Raw genomic sequence first — 16,635 nt, forward strand, 5'->3', positions numbered from 1 at the left:
GCATGTATCTCGTCGAACAACTGCCAGGCCGCGGTCTCCTCCCTTACACCTGGCCAACCAGATCCACTTCTCAGGGTGGTGTCCGTTCACATGCACTGATGCAAGCGAAAAGCATGATCTTTGATGGCTCACGTACCTGCACGCGCGAGCATGATCTTTGATCGCGCATACGATCACATGCAGAGTACCCTCAGTCCATAAAATACTAGCAACTACACATATCTCCCACACTTATAATCAATCTAGGATACAGTGATATGAAGAGATAAAAAATAGTATAATAAAAAAGAGTTTTGTATATAAAAAATTTATAATATAATCATGTAATTTCAGGAGTGAGCAGAATGATAAAGTACCTGGACAGGGTGGAGAGGACTGTATCGTTCAGAGTTGATGTCTGTAGCAATGCTGTGAGGATAATCAAAATGATGACCGATTTTACGATAAAATGAAAATAATTCTTATATAGTATATTGGTGTAAAGATAGAGCGACAACGACGATCTTTCATGGTAGATGGTTGTGTAGGCGATATGCGGGTGGTGATGCACACTTTGCAGAAAGCTGATGTTGTAGATAAAGTGCGGAAGACGGCACATCATCTGAAGAAGTCCGATAGTAAATGTAGAAAAGATAAATATTTAGACATCTATGTATGCAAGATAAATATGAGAAATTAAATGTATTTTTAGAATATATAAAAAATAAATATTATATGTCTAGGTATAAAAATAAATTATAAGAGATTAAATGTATTTTAGGAAAGAGAAATAGAGTTTAATTTTGTATGGTAATTATTGGATTAATTTGAATAGATGATGACGATCGATTAGATTTGTTGTAACTTATGTATTTTATTGAAGTATAGATATAGATATGGTGGTAATACGAAGCAGTTCTGGAATTCTAGCCGTTTCGTTCCGTAATCCACCTTGTAGTTATTATTATGTGGCCCAACTGACCAGGCGATTAATTATACGGTGACAGGCAGACACGGGCATCCGTATTTTTGTACGGTCGTACATACAGCCTGCTAGCGCTAGGACAGCCTGAGACGTGACTGTCAAGTGCAGTGCAGTGTTCAGGGCGTGGAGTGGAGCCTTTCTCGGCTGCAAGCCTGCAACCAGCGTCAGCCGACAGCCAGCCAGGGTCGCATCGGACTCTGATCATCTGATATGGTAGATTTGGTTTGCTGTAGCTGAGTATATATATATATATATATATTTATTTATTTTTATATAAAAGTCTATTTAATTTTAGCTATACGATAAGTCTAAATTGAACTGAACTCACATTTAGGTTGAACAAATACAGATTAAGTTATAATATCAATACGACTCACCTGACACACTCATCAGTTTTTAGATCATAGTGTTATTGTATCTACTAATACAGATAACTAAATATCTTCATAGATTCACTAGATCTACTTTTATAATCGCTTATATAACCAACCAAATATTTTTATTAAAAATTATACTGCTTCCACCACCTACTTCCACCGAACCGGACTAAATACCATCCCATCCATCTTTTACAACCAAATACAACCTAATATCTCGCTGCCAGCTTTGTCGTCTTCACCACGCGAATCTCTTGATGGATCCACCGTGGTGCTCCCTGCCTGTCACATCACTTCCACCACGCAGATTTTACTGGTTCTTCATGGCGCGCCTCGGACGGACTGGAGTGCGGAAGCGCAGGCGCCCGGCGGCACTGTGCGCGCCGGCGCTCCACTCCGAGTGCGCAACAGTGAGGACGTGGTCAGCTAGCAGAGCGAGGCCCCGCCTCAGCCTCGCGAGCTAAGCCCTATCCCGTACTACTACTGCGAGGGACGGCCATATCTGCGGCCACGTGACATGCCGGGTGTTCCCCAAATAATTTCAACTGGCCCATGCCCATGCTACGTGGCCATATCTGAATGACGGAGCTAGATATTTTTTCCAAAAAAAACTGAGCAGGAGCACAGATATGAATCATATGATCTTCAAAGATGCAAGTAAAACGCATTTGAATGGAACTGTTGGTGAATTGTATATAGCAAAATTGCCTGGCTTCCCCTGCTAGTCTACGGATGCCACAGCCATGGGACGGACATAAGAGAAAGATAGCGGTCTGCCCCAATGATGGTAGGGGCATCGACCTGGGTGAAGAACTAGGAGCTAGAGCCTCCGGTTTGCCGAGGATGACAACCTCGGCGGAGGCCATTTTTGGTGTGAACGAATGGTGTTAGATCCTCCTATTCCTTTGAGTTGCGGTAGAAATCGATGCAGGTCTGGCAGTTGCAGTCCTTGAAGCGGCAGGTCTCGCACCCGAAGCACACGCACTTCATGCAGCCGGTGCAGGATGTGACGCGGGAGCAGCCCCTCAGCACCTTGCGGCTTCCTCGCTCCTCCTCGTCGTCACAGGTGACCCTGGGGATCAAGCAAGATACAAGAGTCAGAACAGCAAAGCGAGCCTCAGGACCCAGCAGGCAAAAATAACAGATTTGTCAGGTGGAAACCAGAGATTGAAAGCTTAACTGTGCGATCAATATAAACAAACTGTGACACAAGCCATGGTAAAAGGAATCCAATCATGAAACAAGTAATACAAGCACAGGAGAATACACTAGGCAAAGTAACAATTTTCTTTCTTTTCGATAAGATGACGCAGCACCATAGTTTTCTAAAGAAACCATAGAGGAAAAGCTCATGAAGTGGAACAACCACCGATCAGTCATGCTTGGTAATTTTTCCAACGTGATATTATCTCTGCAGGCAAGCTAAGTGATGTAAGAATGCCACTGAATTTGCTGCTGTGATTACAGGAGACATGAACCTGCAGAGATCTGCCAATGTTCGGCCAGAAACAAAGATGGCAACAGTTCACAAGGCATGCAGTTTCTAGTTCCTACACTGTTTTTACTCAGAGTTGATAGACTGATTAAAAAGATGCACAGGTGTCAGTGTCATGTTGCCCAAGCCTGCGTTTCTGATGGCATCTGCAAGAGGTTGTAGATGTGTACTGTAGCTGATGACATTGCAAAAATATTTGAGCTAAGTGGATATTCCCGATGCAAACATTTGTTATGTAATTTGAGTGTAAATATTCTTCCAGTGCCTCAAACATTCATGAGTATTAGGGTCGCAGTTATCTGCTAACACAGCAGGTGTTAACAATTATGGTAATGGTGATGTATCATATCAGCCACTTGACTTGGCAGAGAGCCTGAATGTGGACTTTCATGGACTTTGTGTCACTATTATAGTAATACCAGACAATATGGAAGTTCCAGCCTCTAAAGGGCATCCACTCCGCCCATTAATACTTATTCATATCCATATCCGCCAAGAAATGTACAAAGTACAAGCAACTAGCAGCTATGAGAATCACAACAAAATAATTTAGATTATAGACCACTATACGCAAATAAGTAGAATGAATTAGATTGACAGAAGAACCGTAGCTTGTTTGCAGTAACATTAACAGCAACAAAAATCACAGTACAGTAATGCAAACACATACCTGTCAGTTGTCAAATCCGCACATGTCCAACTAACTTTAGCAAGAGCATCATGGTAAATACGGCACTCTTCTTTGGTCCGGAGCCGAAATCTCCTCTCCTTGCCACATCTTGCACAGCGGATGAACTCATCACGGTGCGATGGCCGTCCATTACGACCTTTGTGAGAACTAGTGGTGGATTTGTGCGCCACGTAGTAGTACTTGAGAAGAGCTGTCTTTGACAATGGAACCTTTTCTCCCTGAACCATGACCCAAACAGTGTTCCTCCACTTTCCTGCAGTCTCCCTTCCAGAGTGCTTCTCAAAGGCAGAAGGTGTCAACTTATCTGAAATTTCAAGTTACAAAACTGATGACAGTTATCATGAACCCTCTTGAAAGTAAAAAACTACAACACAATGTAAATAAGGAGTAAAAATTTGTCAAGATTTTATGAGGTGCTCAAAAAGTGATTAAACAAATGTTCTCCATTTTTCCAACATAATATAGGCTCTAGAAATATGTTAATATAAAGTTATACCAAAATACACAATTTGAAGCAGAATGTGTATTACCAATTTAGAAAGATTCCGTTCAAATATAACAGACTATTATAAACTGTAAAAGCAAGGTTTGGGTCTCTGGGGTCAAATAACAACAGTAACGATTAAGTTCTTTTTGTCACATCAGCCATCAAGTGTTGAAAAGTTTTTAGAAGAACTACACGCTTTCTTAAGAGTTCTTAAGAATATAAAACAAGAACAATTTGAAGTTTTGCCATCTGTGATGTCACTAGAGCCCAGGAGCACTTAAACATAAGAAACTTCCTTAAAAACTGGGTGGCTGCTTGCTCCGCCGAGCAGCGCAGTGTATGCACCACAAGATCAATGCATATCTTATTGAAGGCTGCGGGCTGCCGTCATAAATTATTGTCATTAGGAACTGCACATTTCGAATGCAGAGCCTTGTGCAATTGTTAAATCCAACATACATATCTAGATTTCATAAACAAATCCTTGACATTTGGAATATATGGCAAGCCACAACTATTTGTTATCTTTTTATCCCTTTCCTATGTTACCACCACTCTCATGAATACCAACCATAAAACGGAGAACCATGCTAAACCAAATAAGAACCGACTAGCACATTTGAAGAAAGGAAGACAATGGTTACTTGACGCATTAAGCTCTGAAACAAACAAATGCGCTTTTAAATACTTTGGGATCAAGACATAAACTCGTAAGCAGACCATGCAAGATGCTGTATAGTATGCAGTAAAACCCGCAGTCATAGCACTTATGTTATCCGTGTCAACTATAATAATCAACCAAGACATCAGTACGGACACACACTGAAATACAGACAATGCAGATGAGAAGCAGAAAGTATAATCTACAGATCTCAGAGATGAACTATTATGCCACTGGGTACCAACATAGAACAGAGACAACAGTAACCTTGACCTCTCACTCGTTGCAAACACAAGCATCCGATGTTAGTATCAAAGATCACAAGGGTCGGTTCTACTTGTATACAGAAGAAAGCAGCATGTAACTCCAAACAAGAACAGGTGCTAATCCATGCAAAAGAAAGCCTGAAAATAAACAGAGACGTAGCAATGTGCTGTACCGCCGTGATGAACACCGCCAGTGAACAGAGGGGCAAATCCCATCACAACCAGCATGCAAAGAGCACACACAGAATGAATCAACGTGCATTAGGTATCAAGGACAAGATGCTTTCATGTGTTGTACCAGACTAGAGGGCGTCCTGAGACAGCACGAAAGGTCACCTATGCCGAATGAACGATGCAAGTGATATTAATTACTCCAGGGCCGCATGACCACCAACCAAACAAGCTCGGGACATCCTAACATTCAGATTGCAGAAAAGGCAATGATTTATTGGCAAGAATCAAAAGGCAACAGTCACACAAGCCAGAGCAACAATGCATGGGCTGCAGCATGGAGCCAAGTACTAGAAGCAGGCGATGCCGGCCACAAGCAGCGCCGAGGGGCATGTACTGGCATTGCATGCAGGTTCACCTGCGGAAGCAAGACGCCATGACCCAAAGGTCAAACCATAGGCGCATCGATGCACGGACATGAAATCAAGAGCGAAGAGACAAGCAAAGCGAGGGAAGTGGTGTGTGGTGGCTGGCACGGACCTTCGCGGCAGCCGGGCGTGCATTCGCAGTTGATCTCCAGTTCGCCGGAGGCGTAGACGCGGAGGCGGCCGACGGCGTCGCCGTAGCGATGGCTGGTGCATCCGCACGTCATCTCCACGAAGTCCTCCCCCCGGCGCAACCCGCTCACCTCCCGCAGCTCCTCCTCACTGAACAGCACCGATCCAGCACCTCCGTTCGCCGCCGCCATGTCTCCGACTAAGAACAGGAACAACCGCAACAACTCCCAGGAAAAGAAGCGAGCAGAGATTGATCTGGCTTGCGTCAAATCAAGAAACGATCTAATGCCGAGACGGGGAAGGCACAACTGGTGGATCGAAGTAAAAGAAAGTTAGGCAAGTAGTTGAACAAGAGATGGAGATATATAGAGTTGGGAGCTGTGGGGAAACAGGAACCAAAGCGGCGCCTTTCCACAAGGAATCGCAGCGAATTGGGTTTCCACCAAATCTTGACGAGGGCGATCTCCAAAGAGGCCAAAGAATAAATGCAAAGGCAGCAGCGGCGCAAAAGCGGTTCTTTCTGCAAGGATACTATTTGGGGCTTGCTCCAAATCGCCTAAAGATACGACCCAGAAAGACGGATCTACCGATCTGGAGAAGTCGCCACAGAGTCTTCACGAATGCCTCCAACTCCAACTCCCACACCCTACGCCGACGTCGATGGGGGTTTGGAGAGGGAGAGGAGGTGGAGAAGAGAGAGGAGAGGACGGGAGATGAAGGAGTTGGTGATGAGGGGAAGCTTGGTGTTGTGCTGGTGCTGGGCTTTTAACCTATGGATGGATGTGGGGATGTTGATGTTTGTATATGCTTCTTCTGTGTTAGCCCTCACTACAGTTTCAACTATTTTCCATTCTTCCTGTTTAGAAATTCAACTAAGGTGACAAGTGTCAAGAGTCGCAACTATGCGGTGGCAAAAGAGGATGGTTGATCTTTATTCACATATATGAATTGCTAAAAAGATATGATATCTTCGGTAGCAATTTAATGTAGCGACATGCATAGATGATAGCGGCTACACGGCAACGAAGAAGAGTAACGGATCCTTATTGACATTGATATTTCTGACCATGAAATAGCTAAAAAAGATATGCTATCTTCAGTAGCAATTTGATATAGTGACAAGTGTAGGCGGTAGTGGCTACGCGGCAGTAAAAGAGGATAGTTGATCTTTATTGATACTGGTATTTCCGATTGAAATAGCTACTGAGGAAAAATAGTAGTGACAAATGTCCAGGGTAGCAACCACGTGGCAATGAGAGCAGATGGTAGTCTTTTATTGACAGCGTTGTTTTCATATTGGTGAGTTGCTAAGAAAGGATATTGCCTACTTCAAAAATTTTGTGGCGGCAAATACTAAGGATAGCAACTGCGTGGGCGTTCAAGGAAGGTGATCTTTAGTATAAGAGCATTTTAGGTGTGGGAAATGTTAAAAGAAATATTGTTTGCTGCAACAATAGAACAATAACTATTGAAATTATTAACTACTACTCCTACTTGTCAATAAGATGGAATAATGGTCGTGATGTCTCTTGTTCACGTTCAGGACTCAAAATATGTGAGAATTACAGAGCAAGTAACTTATAGGGCTAATATCGAGTACATGCATAGGAAGATAATGCCAAAGCCAGGACTCAAAATATGGCAAGCACAAGCCTAAGAGAGTAAAATGAATATAATTCGCAAATAGGCCTTCATTTTATCCTTGCTAATGAAATTTTGAGTTAGTCACGTCAAACACTTAATGTTGTCGATAGGGAAGTCGGCAGAACCGGCATGAGGTGAGAAATACCCTCTCCCCTATGACATTCCCATTAGAAAAATCAAATGGATTGACTTGTAAATCCATCGAGTGTCAAATTACAAATAGGGAGCTTTACCAATATACAACGAGTTTTTTAGTGAATTATGCTAAAACAACAATAACATTATAGTTCGTAATTTTCAATTTATTTAATAGTTTAGACTTAGGTGCCATTGTCATGGAAAAGTATACCATGACCCAAACAATGCCATAATAGATTTGTGTCTCTTTTATACCTCTCTAATAAGAACAGACAAAAAGGAGCAACTTACCTTTCAGCTACCTACCCATCAAATGAAAAGAACGTGTGAAGCAATATTTACATTTAAGCTCAAGATTATACACGGTTTAGAGATTTGTTTTACTTAAGGTCATATTTTGGACATAGACATTTACAATTGTTTTATTAGAGAATTATATTAGCGTTTGCAGACCAATACTATTTGATTAGTTGTCTTCTTGTTAAATGAAGAGTGAACATCTTCCTCTCACACATTAGAAAAAGTATTTGTGAGAAAAAGGTTCCTTGTCTAGTTTTATTAAGGTCAACATATTTCTATATCAAAAATAGAATATTAGTGTGAAATTTCAAAACTCAAACACGGGCTTCAAATCTGAAGTCGAAAGCTTGAAGTGGAAAGGTTTTGAAATCCCAGTAAAAGTTTAGGTTTTTAAGTCTCCTCTAAAGAAAAAAGAAATGGAGTAGTGGCATGTTTTGGAAGAAATAGCGGGGGTAACCCGCGAAATAGGAAGCTCGCCCTCGTGGCCGTTTCGCATCATACCGGGGAGGACGAGGAGGCGTGGCGACTGGGGAAAATCCCAGATTCCGCTGCCCCCCGCTCGGCTCCTCCCTGATATCTTCGTGACAGGCCACTGCCCTCCCCACAGGCCGGCCCCACGGGCGCAGCGAGACGGCCTCCGCCCCCTCGGGCTGCCGGGCCCGTCCTGGGGTGAGGCGCTGATACGGGTGGCGGAGGCCGTTTCGGGGAAAGGGCAAAAGCAGGGGCCCCGCGGCGCCGAGCCGAGTCCCAAGGGATGACGAGGAGCCCGGCTGGCGGAGCGGACATAAATGAGGCGCCTGTGCGCGGCTTGCCGCTTGCCCGTCGTGTGCATGACCCCGCGTGACATCACGAGTCAGTCGGCCTGCCTGCCGTCTCGTGTTGGTTTTCCTCGGCCCGGCGGCCGGCGGGCGTGGGCTTCACAGTGCTGGAAGGGCAATCGTATCCTCTAACTTTGTCGAGGATGAACAGTATCATAATATTAACCTTTCTGGTTGGTTAGATATGTAACGAACATAGTAGGCTGTTCGTTACATTATCTTTATAAATAGTAGAATACTATAGTATTTGATAAAGTAAATTGATGCTGTAAATAATAATATGATACTGTTTTTCTAGACTCATATTACTATTTTGTGAAGAAAAAGTCACAGGATACGTGTTCGCTGGATGGGGGAGCTCGCCCGCACTCGACCAGCGTGCGTGCCCGTTGCCCGTTGCCCCGGCGGGGTTTCGCAGGATTCAGGCCGGCCGCCGCGCACCGGCGCGTGCCGAACGGCTGGCTGTGGCTGGGAGGAGTGACCGTCCGCGGCGGTGGAATTCGAGCGTGCTTTCCGTCTCGGTTTCCTATCTTGAGTTGGGAGCTGCGACCGTGCGTGTGTCTCACTGTGCGTGCAGTGTCACGACTCACAGGCTTGGGCTTGCATGCCTCGAGGCACTGTACACGTCGTGGAGGCGAGTTAACAAAACGACCTACCTAAAAAGGTTGCTGGGATGGACTTTGAGAATCTAAGCTACTGTGCGACCGTGTTTCAGCACTGTTGTAGGCACAAAAGGGGTAGTTTTTTTTATTGACAAGATGGCAGGAGAGGAGACGTTTGGTACACTCAAAAGGATCAGGCCAAAGCGAAGACACAAGCCGACAAGGTTTTCAAGGTTGTACGTTCGTCGTGGAGAGAACAACAACCGAGCACGCAGCCATCCTTAATTTTCAGCTTGCTAGATGATGGTACTCTGGAACAATATCGCATGCTCTCTCCAACGCAAGGTGCTTAATTTGCATCAACGAAAAACCTTGTCGTGACAGGAATCAGCCGCACTTTACGGTAGACAGGATACGGCATCGCTTGTTCCAGCTGCTGGAATAGGCTGAGAATGCATGCGCCGAGAAGTTCAATAGCTTTCGAAGATGACGCGTGCTGAAAAAGCGTAGCACGTGGCGACTTGAGTGCCTAAACGCAATAATTGGAGAGGAATTTGCTGGGTCGCCGCAACTACGATCACGACTTAAATCTGCTGCTGCTCCAAGACCAGGATGGAGAGATCAGGAAAGCGACGCGCAGGCATGCAGCAGGCACCGCCGAACGGCCGCGCGCTCAAAAACGTAAAGCAACTACGGGCCAACGGTAGCAGCAGCAGCCGCGCGGATCCACCGATCTGATCTGAGCCCATCTCGGCACGGCAGGCGTCGGCCGCGTGCGGGAACGAGCCTTCGCCTGCGGCCTTCGTCCACTTCAGTCTCCGGCAGATTGATATCGGCCAGGACCGCCACGCTTTCGTCGTCGTCGTAGTTGGTAGCTGCCAGTAGTACTACTCTACTACTAGGTTTGTTCGAGTGCTTAGATTGAGTGTTTTTTTACTATCGGATGCCGACTCATATTATTAGGGTATGTTTTTTTCTTCTATTTTTTTTAAAAAGTTATATTTTGGTTTATCTGAAAAGTTGTTTTTAATAGTTTATTGATTTCTACAATAATTTTTAACTTCTCGTAAAACATCTCTTTACGGGCTTGTCAAATTTAATTTATTTTCCTTAAATTACTCAACAGAAACAAATATAGAAGTAGAAAACAAACTATGCCTTACTCCACTTGTTCGTAGATGGCAATGGCCAATTGGCAGTATCAAGAACTGACTTGACGTCTCGTCGAGGCTTGTTCTCTAGAATAAAGTTTACGACTAGGAGCCCTTTTGGTATCCTGCATAAACTAAGCAGCCTAGATTCCATGCGCACAGCAATGCAAATAAACAAGCCCTTTTTTCCAGCAGAGAATATGAATAAATTAACAAGTTGTGTATCATTTTCCATGGAAAATGTACTTTCATAATGCTTATCAATTGACGCAATATAATTGAAGAGCACGTTTTTTTCTGCAGTATTGCACATTCCCCTTCCTACAGTGCTGAAAAAACGGTTTAATGGTTGCGATATACTAGAGGTATGTATGGTCCAATTCGGCATGATCAAAACCGGCCTTTGCTCAATCTAGGTTCTAGGTCCAATGCTGTTAACTATTTACAAGATTTGATGTCACCTTTGCTTCACGCATTGCTTGCTTAGACAAGAATCACGAGATGAAGGGAATAGTTTGTCAGTATTGCACTCGTGTTGTCAGCAAATTCTGCAGACTGTCATGTCTCTGTGCTCCCCATCGAGCTCCCTTTTTCTGGCACGGCACCCTACCCTACTGCAGTGCTACGAACAACGTCTAGGCTCTGGACAAATCGAGAAGTGCTACTAGGGGGGAAAAAAACTATAGTAGCCCAGCCAACTTGTCCAGTGTTCAGCTCGGCTGACAGTACGTGCTGCAGGCCTCGAAATCCACACGTTTCGATCTGTGGATGGAGAGGCAAACGGGTAAATGATGAGCTGCTAGGCTGAAAGCTCGGTCCAAACATGCCATGCCTATTGGGCTTCTTTGTTGCCACTATTTTCTGGGCCCTCTGGGTATTGTCCGAATTGTAGAATCTGTGTGCTAGTTGCAGTACCGGTTCACTGATCGCTTCGCGACTTTTCCCCAAGCTACAGTCGCGAAAAGCGACGCCCGGCAATTCTGGTTCCCGGCGCCGATCCGTCCGATTCCTCTCCTCCGACGGGCTTTTTGCCCACGGAGTGTGGGGAACGGACAGATAGACACTGGCTGTCTAGTTTAGATAGTTAGATCTAACTATTAGAGCAGATTTGTAGTTGTTTATGATATCGGAATGTAGGTTAGTTTTGTTTGGTGTTGTTTGTCTGTGGTGGTGTCTGGTCGTTTTTGTGATGGCTCCGATATCTTTAATGATGGGGTCTCCGTATGTATATATTTGCTTTTAGTTGGTTGGAGAAGATTGAGTTTGGTTTTCCAATACCGAGTCCATCGATGGTGTGTGTCTGCTACCTCCTCCTCCTGACGATTACGTCAGTCAAGCTGTGGGCTCTGTTGTGGATGCAGGGATGGCAAAAGCCGTGGGCTCCGTTGTGGATGAAAAAGGGTTTTGTGTTCTCTAAGCGGACTGCATGGAGGCTTCGATGACGGTGTTGATGCCAATGTTGCTCTGAAGAGATCAATTTCGCTTTGCCTAGCTACATCAGGGTAGAAGCGTTTTTGGATCGATTCGTTGTTCCATATTTTGAGGTTGCTTGTGATGCTTGAGACGTCTGACCCTGCGACCAAGGGACATTTTGGGATCACCTGCGGTGTTACGGTCGGTGGCCGTTATGAAGTGCATGTGCATTCAGCGGTAAGAGCATGTTTTTCGATGTGTTACTGATGACAATAAAAAACTTCAAAATTACTTTGTCAGAAAGGGTGTCAACTTCCAACTATATGTTCAACGTGACTTCCTACCATTGGGGTGGTGGTTTGCTAAGTGGCTACTTTGATCGTCGATGATAAAGAGGACCGAAACAATCCTATATGGATCTCGATGTTCCTTTTATCTTTCTCAGGGCATCGATATACGACCTACAATGTATTCTTTTGCACATATATATGAAAATCATCCTGGCCTCTCAAAAAAACAAGTTGCAGTACCGGTTCGTAGTTCCACAAAAGAAAAGTTGCAGCGACGCATACTGAAATCTACAGGTAGTTTCTCAAATAAAATAAATATACAGGCAGGAACAAGAGTACAATGCTCGACTCTTGTTATTATTCTTCTATCCTTCATGATCTTGATCGGACAGTTTCCCAGCAATGTGCCAAGGAAGAAAGAAAATAATATTTTGGTACTAGCTAGTAGGTCGTCGTGTTGCGCGGTGTCCAGAGGACAGAAGTTACACTCGGCGGCAAGCTTCCTGAATTCAAGCACCAAAAATGGTAGCACAACAGCCTTAATATTCCCAGGAGCCAACAGCAAAAGATTTGTCCTGATATAACAGTACCCATTAAACAGAAAAAACCAACGACTGATGAACAAAAGTCTCAAAATGCTAAGTGCAGATTCTCGCACGACACTACTTTTATTCATCAGAATACATGGGACCAACGAAGCTCACTCACTAATACCTACTGATCAACACAAAGTCATCATCGTCAAGGACCCATGCCTCTTTCTGCCCCACAAAATTTTCTCATCCAATAGCGTCGACAATCCTGACAAACTCAATCCTCTTTTCAAGTGGACGAGGAACATACGGTAATCTGAAAACGGGCCTTGCCACCCCGAGCTGAGCCAGAGCAGTGTTGAGAGCAATTGGATTCGGTTGGCAAAACAGCCATTTCATCGGAGGCAATAGCTTCTCATTCAGCATCACATTCTCTCCTTTGTACATGAGACTGTGCATGAGACCAGGAACAAGGTTGCTAGCTACAGAAATAACTCTAGTAGCACCATATTTCCACCTAGAATCATGGCATTCATCATCGCTACCGCTCCATATTGTTATACCTTTGTCAGTGTAGCACTTAACTCTCTCATGTCCAACACATTCTTTCACACCTGCCATGTTTGAAGAGCCTGAAATTGCCTCAATATCCTGGCCACTCCTGGATGGCACATTGTAAATGATGGTTGGACCCATAGGGAGGACAGCCTCAAAATGAGAGATCAATCTTTCAGTTGAGGTCTTCCCATAGTAAGGATTGATGTGGAGAGCTGCATGCATGCCAACGGCAAACCCCTGCTCTGTCGCGTGAACAGCCTCTCTGGTTGAGTTACTTCCCGTGTTGCCTATCACTTTAATCCTAGTGCCAAAGCAGTTAACCGTATGCCCAATGAGCATGGTATGTTCATCCCAACTCATAAAAGGTGACCCTCCCCTGTTGTCCCTCCAACTATCTGCATATTTATCAAAGAATCATATGCTTCAAGATCAAATCTTCCATCTGGCAAATAGGGGGTTTTGCTAGCAAAATTCCACTAAAAATCAACATCTTGTTCAGTGGCATCAAGCTTGGCTTGGCAAGTCTGATAAATAAATCAAATACGGAACCAATCATTGTCAGCATTCTTCTTTACCTAAACAACATACCGATTTTTCACTTCAGTGCTTTGCATGGAAGGTGATCATCTAGAGTGATGGCTCACAATGCAAACTTCCCTCGCCAGTTGTGCACAACAGCACAAGTACCGCCTGTGTTAACGTGTTGTGTTTGGAAGTTTATAGAATATAGGCAGGATAAGTGAAATAAAAACCCAAGGCAACTCCTTGAAAAGTTGGTAACGAAAGTTACCAGGCAAGCTGACAGCTGTCGGAAAGTTAACCTCAACAATTGACACCGGCCACCAATTCACAAGCATGGACCCTTAATCCAGTCCCTAATAATCATCACCTGGTCCCTTGCAGCGCAGCGTTGGACAAAGGAACCGCGACGACGGGGTGCACGGGAGGGATCGGATGCGGGGAGGAGGCGAAGAGCTGGGGCGCAAGGGCTCTGCACGCCATCGCCTCATCTCACCGGCAGCCACGACCACCGACGCGGAAGATTTTTTCCACCGACCGCTAGGGCTAGGGGGCGGGCAGCCGGCGGCAGCGGTGTGGGCGGAGGCGGCGTGCCGGGAGTTGGGGTTTAGGTTTGCAGGAGGCAGCAGGACTGGGCGTTTGGGCCTGTGCTCCGCTGGGTCGGGTACTTGGGTTGGGCCAGTTCGCCACTGGAATGGGAAAGGGTTCCGGGCTTCCGGCGTGCAAAACTTTTGCCTAATCTATATCTCTCATCTACCTTTACTCTTAAAAAATAGATAATAGTTCTCATACCAGCCAATATGAAACCGTCATGCACCAACATATGAGATCTTGTGCTTCTGTTATTTCTCTCATCTCCCAAACTACCTCCCCTTCTCTCTCATCATCGCCTGCCCCCCTCCGTCACCACTGACCCTAGCCTCACCTCCTCCGTGGAGCTCGCAGACCACCTCCTCCGCCACCACCACTCCGGACCATAGCGTCTCGCCACCGCACTATCGGCCTCAAGCCTCGATGCCTCCTCGCGCGCACCTCCTTGACGCTGTCCTCCGTTACTACAGCGCTGCCTCCTCCCTCGCGTTGTACTTCGTCCATGGGTGCTCCCCATCGTTGCCCTCTCCACTCCCATCCTCCCTCGAGCTCCTTGCCAAGTCCTTCTCCCATACCTCTTCTACGCCATCCCCCTTCCTCCTCGCGTCGCTCCCCTCCCAACTACTCTGCACGCTGCTCCCCTCCCAACTACTCCACGCGACATGACCCTGGCTGACCGATAAATCTCGAGAAAGCCAAATCCGCTCATTTCCCCTCCATCGCTAAAGCATCCACTACATCTTGCAACCCACCACCATTGGCCTCTTGCATCTGGCCACGCCACCATCGGTAACTAGGCTCGAGGCGCTGCGACCGAGAGGATCATGATGCTACCGTCGTGGTCAGGGATAGGACACCATTGTCGGGTTCAGGGATCGAGCCGCCATTGTCGGGGTCAGGATCGGGCGTGGAGGAGGTCGAGCCATGAACCCCTCGCGAGTGGATGACAAAGAACCGGTCATGGCATCGGCGGCAGATGGAGGCGAACCGCTCGTGGCATAGTCGACAAATGGAGCCTCCTGCTCGGCCTTGCGACAATGGAGATCATGAAGGACTCGGAGTCCCATGCGCGCCACAGCGGAGATGCTCGCCACCTGCCCTAAGGACTTGGTGGCTCCACCAACAATGAGGAGGAGCGTCGAGGACGTCGTGCACTGCCAGGTATTGATCGATCGCTCACATGTCACATTTCTTCATTCATTTGTTCAGCATTACAGTTGGGAATTCTTTTTGCAATTTGTTTGTTGTGCTCCCTCCTTGTCGTCTCTCTTTGTTAGGTGCTGGTTGGCGGATGCTACAAGTTTATCCCGATGAACAACGACATAAACTGCAGCTATTATGGAGGATAACATGTGACGGCTGTATCAGGGACAGATCGAATCTCTGACGGCGGCATGCTTCAAGGAAGAGGAGTCGGCAGTGGTGTGTGAGTCTGCAAGAGCGGATGTTCTGAAGACATACATTTCTATGGGTGATCGCAACAGATTATGGTGGCTTTAGTGGTGAAAGAGAGGAGTTCAGTTTGCTGGTGGTCGCTTGACATATAGATGGTTGCTTATGATATTTGGCAAGCTCGTACCTGTTTTTAATTCGCTGCCAGTGTCTCTTTTTTCGCCACGACAAATGATGGGTTCTAGAGGAGGTCCTTTGCACTGCTAATGCTCCCTATGCTCTGCAGCAATCATGGACCTCACCATACGTCCGGTTTGCGTCTCTAAGACTTTTGCAAATCACAATTTTGCAAGTGGAAGAAGGGATGTTTACAATTTGTGAACTTTTAAAGATTTTTTTGGCTTATTGCTATAAACCTATAATGAAGTTCTGTATTCCATTTGGTGCTACCATCACGTTCAGAATGGTTATGCTTTTGGTGTAATGTATTAGATCCAAACTTGAGCTAAAATTGCGAAGTTATGTTTCTCAGGTCCAAACTTGTGCTCTAAATGAATCCTTACGATTGTTAATTGATGTTTACAGAAATTTGAGTATAGCATGGATTGCTCTTGTTGTCATATTTTTCTAGGGAAAAGTTTATTTGTCACGTCCCAAATCCTTAATCATGCTATTAAGCATAATCATACTTTTTAAATATTATGTTTAATTTTACGTAATTGTAATTCGGAATACTAATGCACTTTGTTAAAAGTCAATTGGATGAGAAGAGAGAAATTTGGGAGGAAAAAGAATGAAATTCGTAGTTAAAACAGACTATTTTCTCTAAAACGTGGGCCCCATATGTGGGCCAACCACCCCACCTCTATGGGCAGCAGCCCACTCCCTCTCTCCTCCCTCACTCTCCCGTGCTCTTTCTCCACCCGTGCAGCAGCTGGGAGCTCCCCCTCTCACCCCCTTTCTCTCAAACTCTCTCTTCCTCCCTCAAATCCGAGCTCAAGAGGAGGGTTTAAGGTA

General features: G+C 45.4%; 1 protein-coding gene and 1 pseudogene across 1 annotated transcript; both read right to left on the minus strand.

Moving 5' to 3' along the window:
• Positions 1–1,980: 1,980 nt before the first annotated feature.
• LOC133922036 (protein ULTRAPETALA 1-like) lies at positions 1,981–6,429 on the minus strand. Its single transcript, XM_062367192.1, has 3 exons — positions 5,653–6,429; positions 3,507–3,831; positions 1,981–2,413 (listed from the first exon to the last, which is right to left on the minus strand). The coding sequence occupies exons 1-3, from the start codon at positions 5,858–5,860 to the stop codon at positions 2,239–2,241; spliced, it is 708 nt and encodes a 235-aa protein (XP_062223176.1). The 5' UTR covers positions 5,861–6,429; the 3' UTR covers positions 1,981–2,238.
• A 6,303-nt stretch (positions 6,430–12,732) lies between these two features.
• On the minus strand, positions 12,733–14,118 carry LOC133885273 (4-hydroxy-tetrahydrodipicolinate synthase, chloroplastic-like; annotated as a pseudogene).
• Positions 14,119–16,635: the final 2,517 nt, after the last annotated feature.

The sequence above is a fragment of the Phragmites australis genome, chromosome 1 (genome assembly GCF_958298935.1).
Source record: "Phragmites australis chromosome 1, lpPhrAust1.1, whole genome shotgun sequence".
NCBI lineage: Eukaryota > Viridiplantae > Streptophyta > Magnoliopsida > Poales > Poaceae > Phragmites > Phragmites australis.

Bases quoted from the DNA above. Each gene is read 5' to 3' on its own strand.
- LOC133922036 (XM_062367192.1), bottom strand. From the start codon at position 5,860: ATGGCGGCGGCGAACGGAGGTGCTGGATCGGTGCTGTTCAGTGAGGAG. The intron at 3,832-5,652 runs GTCCGTGCCAGC...TTGAAATTTCAG, and splicing joins CACGCCCGGCTGCCGCGAAG to ATAAGTTGACACCTTCTGCC. The intron at 2,414-3,506 runs GTATGTGTTTGC...CTTGATCCCCAG, and splicing joins GCGGATTTGACAACTGACAG to GGTCACCTGTGACGACGAGG.